Below are 10,613 nucleotides of genomic sequence, written 5' to 3' on the forward strand. Positions count from 1 at the left end.
AGGGATAGGGGTGAGGGATAGGGATAGGGGTTAGGGTCAGGGATAGGGGTTAGGGTCAGGGATAGGGGTTAGGGTTTAGGGTCAGGGATAGGGGTTAGGGTTCGGGGTTAGGATCTTGAGGCTGGTGTGTAGTAGGGACAGATCAAAGGTCAGCAGATGTTCACAGCTGGCTTCTTTAGGTGAGTGTGTAGAACAGAAAAGACTTCACACCAAAAGCTCACTTCCTTCCACTGCTTGTTTTAATGAGAAATCAGAAGCTAAAGACACAGAACCACGACCGGTTTACACCTGCTCACTTCCTGAGACGGATCTGGACTGTATACTGGTCACAGCTACAAGCTTTTACACTGGGCAGTGAAATGGGTGTCCGATTAGTGTGAAATCGGATCACTGTGTGGGATGGAATATGCACATTTTTACTGGTGTTTTAGTTGTACTGGAAGGGGTTTGATGTAATGGGAGGGGGTTTAGTTGCATTGGGAGGGGTTTTGGTCATCCTGGATATTTGATTAGTGAGAAATCCCATCACTGTGTGGGACAAAATATGCACATTTTTGGTGTTTTGGTCGTACTGGGAGGAGTTTGGGTTGTGGAATGTGTCTTGGAGAGGCTGAGGTATGGGTTTGGTGTGGTTTGATCTGATCCAGGTATAATCCTGATACTAATTACATTAGTAATTTAGTCTAAAACTAGCAGCTATTAACGTTTAATAATAATCACATGATTGCTTGTTTTTATATAAACTGCCCCCCTAAACCTAATTACACCTCTAATGGAACCTAAACAATGTAAGCTCAGGTGTCCGGAGTTTTGACCTCCCTCTTGATGCACGTGTGCGTCTTCAAAGTATGCGAATGCCTGAAGCTCCGCCCACATTCGGAACAGTAATAGGGCTTCTCTCCAGTGTGAATGCGCAGGTGTATTTTGAGATGACCCCGGAGCGTAAAGCTCTTCCCACACTCTGAACAGTGATGCGGTTTCTCTCCGGTGTGAACGCGCCGGTGCCGTAGGAGAGTGCTCCGGACCGTGAAGCTCTTCCCACACTCGGAGCAGTGGTAGGGTTTCTCCCCGGTGTGAACGCGCCGGTGTAGCTGAAGAGTGTTCTGCGCAGCAAATCTCCTCCCACACACCGAGCAGCCATACGGCTTCTCCCCGGTGTGAATGCGCTGGTGGACCTGCAGGTGTCGGTGCAGGGTGAAGCTTTTCCCACACTCGGAGCAGTGAAAGGGCCTCTCTCCGCTGTGAATGCGCTGGTGTGTTGAGAGGTTAGAGCTGTTGCTGAAGCTCATCCCACACTCTGAGCAGCGGTACGGTTTCTCGCCCGTGTGAACACGCAGGTGTAGCTGAAGATGACTCTGTTGGTTAAAGCTCTTCCCGCACTCCGAGCAGATCCACGGCTTCTCTCCGGTGTGAATTCGCTGGTGTATTTTGAGGTTGCACCCGTCACTGAAACTCTTCTCGCACTCCGGACACTGGTACGGCTTCTCCCCGGTGTGAACGCGCTGGTGTATTTGCAGGTTACGCCGCTGGATGAAGCGCTTTCCACACTCCGAGCAGAACCACGGCTTGTCTCCAGTGTGGATGCGCCGGTGTCTGTTGAGACTGTGCTGCACGGTGAACCTCTTCCCGCACTCCGAGCACTGATAGGGTTTCTCCCCGGTGTGAATGCGGCGGTGCCGTTGGAGGTGGGTCAGCTGATGGAAAGTCTTCCCGCACTCTGAGCAGAGATGTGGACTCTCTTTGCTCGTGGGTTTCTGGGTCTGTCTGCACAGTGCATTTGCGTGGAGAGCTCCAGAAGACCTTTGCTGGGTCGCGGACGGTCCTCTGGATGCCATGTCCTCACGCTGGAGAGGAAAAAACACATCAGCGGAAACTCAGTACAGCGGAAATAACTGCTGCTTAAATAAAGGATAAGATTAGATTAGACCATCAACTGTGAGTCTAATTTCAGTCCCAGTTTGTGGGGAATGCCTGGAGTTTGGTCTGGGATGGTCAGATGGAGAGGGAAGACTCTGGGGTTCAGATGGCAGTAAGGCAGCAACTGCATGAGGTTTTTAATGGTATGATAACAGTCATATATCACAGTATTTCACAATTCTTCCTCTAATAATAATAATAATAATAATGTAATCATTAATATTGTTTAATAATATTGTCCCTTTTTTGGTTGAACAAAATATTTACTGCAATTAAATTGTATTTAAACAAACTTAATTAAATCTCTTTGAAAGTAAGTATGTAAAATGTCTCTCTAAATAAGTAAATAAATAAAAAATAAAGCTATGTGGCAGAGCTCTTTTAAACTATTTTGCTTCCAGCTACTGATTATATTCATTATAGATCAATCTGCTGAATATTTTCCACAATAATCAATTAACTGATTAAAAACTTTTTGAAAAAAAAATGTTTTTCAAATTGTATTTATTTAAGATAAGTGAATTAATTTATTTTTAACATATTTATTTATTTATTTGTAACAAGTTTATTTGTTTAGTTAGTTATTTTTTAAACAAGTTTATTTATTTAGTTATTTTTACAAGTTTATTTATTAATTTGTTTATTTTTACAAGTTTATTTATTTATTTTTAACATACTTATTTATTTTTTTTAACAACAACAACAGTGTTCAGCAAAAGTACATGGTATGATAACCACCAATTTTCATACGAGGGCACACCTTAAGCCAGAGCGCCGCTGTGACCCTGCATGGCGGATGGTCAATGAAACAGACCTGTGAATTAAGTTGGCCAAACCAATCACATGCTTAATCACATGACCGGCAAATGCCAAGCATTCACAGAACTAATGCAGATTAACACTAATCCACAGGAAGATCTTCCATGACAGATCAGACACGGGTCATGTTTGTCTTGGGTTAACCCTTCCAGATCTGCGCAGACTTTATTTCACATATCAGTGAAGGTGACTATTCCAGCATCAGGATCCGTCACTACACCAAAGAGGCCTCGGATTTCCCTCCATGTCATTAATCCGGGTTAAATCCCAGCTTTAATAAAGGAGAAGAGAAGCTAAGCACTGACGTGATCATCCGTTCCTACAAAGCACTGCATCCCCCCGTCTCTACTGGAAAGGACATGCTTGGGGACACTGTGAGGTCTAGGGCGTACGCATAGAGGGCACCGGGGCACAAGAGGTGGTCCGGGTCCGGTACCAGTCAAACTCTGATTGGCACAGCTTGTAAAGCTGAGCACCCTCGTACAGTCCTGCACACCTGGGGAGCACCTGCAAACGAGGGCTGTGAGGGTGCTGTGATGGGACAGGGTGCAGTAAAATATCCAGGGCACTCTGTCTCGGTTCTGCCCCCTGGAGGGCACTTTGGTGACGCTTCTTTAACGATGGGGGCATCAAGGGGGGTAGTCCTCTCACCCCCCTCTCACCCCACCCCCACCCCCCCACGAGTCTGCCAGTGATCCCTAAAACCTTACAGGACTCAGCACTAGCCCGACCTGCCTGACTAAACTCAGCTGCAGCAGAAGAGCATTAGAACGTTATCTAGAACATAAAGTTATCTAGAACATTAGAGAACAGCGGAGAGAGCCCCTCTGCCCCTCTGCCCCTCTCCTCAGTCCGGCTGAACTGTCTGATATTTTAAAGAGAGACGATCTTCTCTAAAGGTCGGGTGATTGATGTCTGTTTGATGTTTTGTTTGATGTCTGTTTGATGTTTGTTTGTTGTTGTTTATGTGTAAACAGATGTTTACCTTCTGCCGCTCCTGCTCCTCTAACACAGCTGACCCGGACAGCTCTTCTTCTCCTCGGCTTCCAGGAGCCGCAGTTGCAGCTGTAGCGCCCCCGCCTGGACCCCCTCAGGAACCGCGTGAGCGCGCAGCCGGACCGCGCTTACAGCGCAGCTGCAGCCCAGAGAGAAGCCCTACAGCAGCACCTTTCAGTCCGACAGCAATCTCTGCTCTTCTCTGTAATCCCACATTTTGAGTGCACTAAATGGACAAAAGTATTGGGACACCTGCTCATTCACTCCTTCTTCTGAAATCAAGGGTATTAAAAGAGCTGATTTCTCGCTTCTGTTGGAGTAAATGTCTCTACTGTCCAGAGAAGAAGACTTTCTACTAGATTTTGGAGCAGGAACATTGCTGTGAGGATTTGATTGCATTCAGAAACAAGAGTGTTTGTTAGTGAGGTCAGGATGCTGGATGGAGCTCCTCCACCATCATTCCAGAGAACACAGTTCCTCCACTGCTCCACAGCTCCTCAATGCTGGGGGGCTTTATACCTCTCTAGCCCACGCCTGGCATTAGGCAGCATGGAGCCAATAGGGTCATGATGTTGATCTGCTCCAGAGAGTCCTATTCTATTGGCAGTATTTCTTCTCTACAGGGACTAGACAAGCTGTGTGTGCATTTGCACATCTGTGTCAGCAATGGGTGCAGCTAAAAGTAGCTGAATGCATTCAGTAGGAGTGTAGTGTGATGTAGTGTAATGCTGGTGATGCTCCATATGCTGTCCTGTCCTCAGCAAGGCAGAGACAGATCAGGGGAGACAGCAGACGGTGGACTCTGCCTGTGACGTCCATCACAGTCCAGCTCCTTCATTCACTGCTCTCCTGGGTCTCGCTTTACACTCGCTCGCCTCGACTATCTGCTAATGGTGTCTTTAATAATTTAAACTGCAACATGTGAACCTGTGCTGTCACTGCGGGCGGCGTGACGGCCTCCACATCAAAGCTTCCAGCAGAAAGATGAAATAGATGAAAGAATTCATTCAGATATTCAGCTTTTATCTGTGTGCTGTAGTGGTTTAGTGCTGATGAAGAACGTGGATATCCTGGAATAACAGTGGTGTGTGTGTCTGTGTGTGTGTGTGCGTGTCTGTGTGTGTGTGTCTGTGTGTGTGTGTGTGTGTGTGTGTGTGTGTGTTGAGAGGCGGGGCTAAGGGAGAAGCCAGGCTTGTGCTGCAGTCTTGCTGGACTGTCCTCCAGGCTGCTGGACGACCCTGCTGTTGGCTTTACGAGTCTGTTATTAGTCTCCAACCTGTTTGTGTTTATTGTTTTGTTTATTTTTTACTCAGTTTTTATTATTTTAATATTCTCACTTGATTAACAATCAAATTGGCTTAAAATCCAAGATATTTGATATTTTATTATTGTATTATTTGATGTATTATCAGTTTAAATGAGGTATTGTTGTGGTTGTTGTTGTTGTTGTTGTTTACTGTTTATTAATTCAGAGACTGGGTGCTGTGGGGTGAGCCAGTCCTGCTGGCAGTATGAGTCAGGTTGTGGTCAGCAGCGTGAGCAGACTGAGCACCATATCAGAGAAGGATTCGGATCTAGAACCCTGTTCTCCGGTGTCTGTGGGTGGCAGTGAATGGGCCGGGTCCAGCACTTTACTCTGTTCCCCAGAGAAGCCCAGCGTGGACAGCAGCACCTTCACCTCCTTCGACTCTCATCAGCCGGACACTGGAGGTAACGCTGAACACACACACACACACACACACTGCTGAATTATCACACACTCACAGTTTGACTGAAACAGGTGTTTCTCCTGCAGTCTGAGGAACGCTGTCACCAGGTAAAGAACCTCTAAAGCATTACGAAGATGCACGGAACCGTCCTGGTTCTAGATGGATCCACTGCTCTAATAAAGAAGTTGTGCTTTAGTTTAAAGAGGCTTCAGAGCTCAAACCTCATTTCCTGTGGATGCAGATTAAAGCCTGTGCCCTGAAATCAGACAGAAGTGGATTTATTAATATTAGTATTAGATTAGTGCAGGTGATGTGGAAACTGGGCAGCAGGAGGTTTGTATGAGGAGAGTATGGATGCATTTGTTAATTAATAATTACTGCCAGAAATGTCAACTTATTATTTCATATTTATTATTTAGCATTAATATGCAGTAATGTAACTGATTCTGATTAAACTGATTAGAAATACATATGTTTTTAATATAAATATATAATATTCATTAAATATTATATATATATACATATACATATATTTATTCAGTAAGAAGAAGAAGAACAATAATAAGAATATTTTATCTAATAGAATATTTTGTCTAATTCAAATAATACAATAGTATGTTAATAAAAACTTATAGCAGCAGTAATAATAATAATAATAAATAATAATAATTATAATAATATTGTTATAATTTCCTTTTAATAATACGATAATATATTATGTTAATAATAATGTGTTCAACAGTAATAAAATAGAAATAATAAATCTGATAAAACAGATTACAATTACATATGATGTTCTTATATATATATATATATATATATATATATATATATATATATATATATAACCATAATCAATAATAATAATAATAAATTAACTACTTCTAATAATACAATAACGTGTTACATTAATAATAAGAGTATATGTTCAATAATAATAATTTCTCTGTAATGGTGGGTGTAGTCCCAGTTTCTTCACTTTAGAAATGTTAATGTTTCACCATCTGCAGATATTAATATCAACAGTGTCGGCTCTCAGCCCAGCCCAGCCCAGCCCAGCCCAGCCCAGCGTTCCCATTTCTGTGAATGAGCCGAACTCAATACTCAGGAGTGTGTGTGCTGAGAGTGTGTGTGGGGTTCTTCTCACTGTGCAGTAAAGTTCCTGTTCACCTGTAGAACTTCTATATTAGTCAGAGAGCAGCACAGATCCCCCAGGTCGTTCCTCTCCTGACCGCTCAGTCTCTCCACCTCTTGAGGGAATTCACCAGGGAACGTGGGTTTCATTAAGTTAATGTGCAGTAGACCCCATCTACTCCCTCTCCTCCAGCAGTGCATTAGAGCCTGCTACAGAGACCCAGCGCTCGCCTCTCCTCTTAGAACAGCTCTGTTAATAGGTGTAATATAATTACACCCCCACCCTGCTTTCCTGTCCACCTCACTCTGTGGTGAGTGGACATCCTACTGTCCACCAAACCCTGATCACCTGTGGAAATATCGCACTTATTTAGTTTAATTTTATTTTTTCTAATGAAACAGTTTGAATGTAAATGTCTTTTATTTTCTACACACTCTCTGATGTGGTTTGCTGGGATTTCTCAGCTCTGATATTGTACAAATGTGAAAAATCTGTCTTTCCGTTTTCTTGTTTTGGTGATATCATAGTGATACCATACCAACCACCAGAAACACCACACCAACCACCTAGCAAGCACACAACATTAAAGATTCACATTCAGGAACATTCAGGTCCAGAAAGTAAAAATCCGTCCCAGGATTTCATTTATAGCTCTGCTGCAGAGATACCCTACCAACCACCAGAATCACCATACCAACCACCTAGCAACCATAAAAGACTAAAGAAGGAACATTCAGGTCCAGAAAGTAAAATTCCACCCCAGGACTTTGTTCTAACCGCCCACTGCTCTGCTGGAGCTCAGCTTTGATCTTTTGTGGTTGCTAGGTGTTTGGTGTGATATCCCTTTAACAAAGTGAATTTACCTGAAGTCATCTGATAATAATGCTAATTCAATTAGAGACATAGTTAACATACACTAGCAGATCATATGTCCAGGTATCAAACCCACAACCATGTGAGCAATAGCCCAGCTCTCTAACCACTGAGCCACCGCTGCCCTGACAGATTTTCACATGTCCCAGCTGAGGATGGGTCCCAGCTGAGCACAGGGTCAGCCACGCTATGGCACGCTCACATGGCAGCTTAGTGAAGCTGGGTATCACTAACAGGGTCTTCACTAACCCAGTGCTCTAACCCCTGAGAAAGCCGGAGTCAGAGGTCAGGTCTGGGTCATGCTATGGCACATCTGGAGCAGAGAGGGTTAAGGGCCTTGCCCAAGACCTGGGTATCAAACCCACAGCCTTGTTATTGCCAGCCCAGTGCTCGAACCACTGAGCCACCACTGAATAATGCTGCTTATAGCAGAGAAGTTTGGGAGGATCTTGACCCAGTCATCCTGCAGATCTGCTCCAGGTGGTTCAGGTGGGTTGGATGGCGAATCAGTGCCACAAATGAATAATTGGACTGAGATCTAGCCGCTGTAGAACCTTCACCTGTTTGTTGTTCAGTCACTCCTGTGTAGTTTGGGCTTGTGTTTGGGATCATTGTTGTGCTGCTAACAGGTCCATCTGGGGTCCGTATGGGTAGCCCAACTGGGAACCAAGACGTTTCGTCCATGAGTTCCATGTTTCTCCCACATACAGATGCCCACAGGGTCGGTGATGGGAGCAGGAGGGTTTTAACATAGGCCTCACCTGGATTGTACAGGGCCTAAATGGGACCCATGTGAGATTAAGGTGGGCTGTAACAACAGGACCCATTTAGGAAGCCAGACTGGGTCTCAGTAACAACACATATACATACCCACTCAGAGCCCACGTGAGCAAGTCGGCTGGGGCCCCAACATGCTTCACTGCTGGGATGGTGTTTGGGCCTAAAAGCTCTATTTGTGCAAAACCTCATCCCTTATTTGAGCTGGGTCACTCTGATGCTTCGTATTTAGACTTATTGGTATTGTTGCCGTCACTCCACCCCCTCTCTCTCCCTGTTGAGTGATTGGTTGCTGCATTTACGCGTTTACAGTGTAAGTGTTCGGTGTTGAGCAGATTGTGACTGACTGCACTTAACTCAGTGTGTGGAGATAGGAGGTAATGAGCTGAATTATAGATGTTAAAATCTTAAAGATGATGAGAGTGGAACAGCACTCAGCTGAAACTGGCACACTTCCCAGCCTCATCTCACATCCTAAATACAGGAAGGAGCCTCGGCCTTTATTGAGCTGTTCTGTGTATAAGAATAGTCGGCTGTTAAAGCGACAGGACAGGGAGATCACAGCAGCCTTGGCCGAGTGTGAGATGATTTAAGCATGCAGTTAGCTCCTCTGCTGTTTGGTGTACATAAGACATAAGTGTAATGCGTCACCCAGTGAGGGATTCGAACCCTGGTCGGGGATTCGCTAAGCTCATCAGGCAACATGAGCCTCTAGCTGAGCTCTTAAATAGTCCTCCTCCCAGGTGAAGGCTGGTGTGCTTGATTGGCTCTGGCAGCTGCCTGCTGTTGCCCTCTGGTGGCAGTAGGTGGAGCTTGCCTGGAGCCAGTCCTTACAGTAAGCTTCCACTACCTGTTAGCAACATTAGCCTCATTGCTCCTTTTGGGCTCCAAGGGGGGAACTGAACTATTCCATTAAACCCAACTATGGACATCTACAATACTGTCATCAACTCTGTAAAAAAGATACTATTGTTTGTTTATTTGTTAATTTAAATTGATTTGCATATGATGTACTTTATTATTAACATATTAACTTTATTTGTTACAATGTTTCTCCTTTTTAAATGATAACCTATTTCATTAAATAATTTATTTACCTTATTAATGATACATTCCAATGATTAACTTCCTTAATTATAATTTGTTTGTTTACTTTATTACTAACTTGTTTACCTTTTCAAATATACAATCTTACAAAACTTATTTACTTTGTAGTGGTTGGTGTGGTGCAGCAGATAACCCCACTACCTGCCAGTGAGCTACCACACCATGTGGGAGACTGGGGTTTGATTCCCGGTCTGAGTGACTGTGCTGCTCTACACCAGTAAGAGTCCTTGGGCAAGACTCCTAACACTACACTGGCCCTCCTCTGTAATATGAGTAACCTTGTAAATTGCTCCGGATAACAGCCTCAGCTAAAAGCCGTAAATATACTTTATTCATTATTATTAATTTGCTTTATTGGTGCATTTATTTCCTTGTGTGTGTTTGCATGAACAGATCAGTCAGTTTATTATAGTGTAACGTAGAGGAGTGTTTGTGTGTCCTGTCTTTTCTTTCTCTCTCAGAGGACTGCGCCTCCATCCTGCTGGCCTGCCTGTACTGCCGCTTCTCCAACATGATGACCATTCTGCCAGTGGCCTGTGAGCGTGCGCTGGTCCGCTGCTGCCCGGCGTACATGCACTACAAAGCGTCCAGCGAGCAGACCCCGGGTACAGATGCCAGTAACTTTAAACTGGAGCTGGACTGTGGCCTTCTAAACGCCTGCCAGGACACCAGCGAGTTTCTGGAGCTCGCCATGGAGATATCAGAGGTGTGCTACCGCTAACAGTGCTAACACTCCCCAGAGAGGGTCTGATACAAACTCTGATATTAAAAAAAGTGTGAGGGATGACGGAACTGCTTCTCTGATCCACATGACAGACTGTAATACACTACAGGAAGCGTAGGGGGCGCTCTATAATGCTCTATAATGATCATATGATCCACACGCTCATTCTGACAGACTGTAATACACTACAGGAAGCGTAGGGGGCGCTCTATAATGCTCTATAATGATCATATGATCCACACGCTCATTCTGACAGACTGTAATACACTACAGGAAGCGTAGGGGGCGCTCTATAATGCTCTATAATGATCATATGATCCACACGCTCATTCTGACAGACTGTACTACACTACAGGAAGCGTAGGGGGCGCTCTATAATGCTCTATAATGTTCATATGATCCACACGCTCATTCTGACAGACTGTAATACACTACAGGAAGCGTAGGGGGCGCTCTATAATGCTCTATAATGCTCATATGATCCACATGCTCACTCTGACAGACTGTAATACACTACATGAAGCGTAGGGGGCGCTCTATAATGCTCTATAATGTT

At 44.4% G+C, this 10,613-nt stretch overlaps 2 protein-coding genes across 2 annotated transcripts; one reads left to right on the forward strand and one right to left on the reverse strand.

Moving 5' to 3' along the window:
• Window positions 1–217: 217 nt before the first annotated feature.
• LOC140577011 (uncharacterized) lies at window positions 218–3,772 on the reverse strand. The gene is made up of 2 exons (XM_072696770.1): window positions 3,722–3,772; window positions 218–1,844 (listed from the first exon to the last, which is right to left on the reverse strand). The coding sequence occupies exon 2, from the start codon at window positions 1,833–1,835 to the stop codon at window positions 795–797; it is 1,041 nt and encodes a 346-aa protein (XP_072552871.1). The 5' UTR covers window positions 1,836–1,844; window positions 3,722–3,772; the 3' UTR covers window positions 218–794.
• Window positions 3,773–5,149: 1,377 nt separating this feature from the next.
• Window positions 5,150–10,251, forward strand: LOC140534831 (myoD family inhibitor domain-containing protein 2-like). The gene is made up of 2 exons (XM_072656325.1): window positions 5,150–5,442; window positions 9,795–10,251. Exons 1-2 carry the CDS (start codon window positions 5,244–5,246, stop codon window positions 10,052–10,054), a joined length of 459 nt encoding a protein of 152 aa, XP_072512426.1. The 5' UTR covers window positions 5,150–5,243; the 3' UTR covers window positions 10,055–10,251.
• The last annotated feature ends 362 nt before the right edge of the window (window positions 10,252–10,613 follow it).

This window comes from Salminus brasiliensis, chromosome 14 (assembly GCF_030463535.1).
Source record: "Salminus brasiliensis chromosome 14, fSalBra1.hap2, whole genome shotgun sequence".
Lineage (NCBI taxonomy): Eukaryota > Metazoa > Chordata > Actinopteri > Characiformes > Bryconidae > Salminus > Salminus brasiliensis.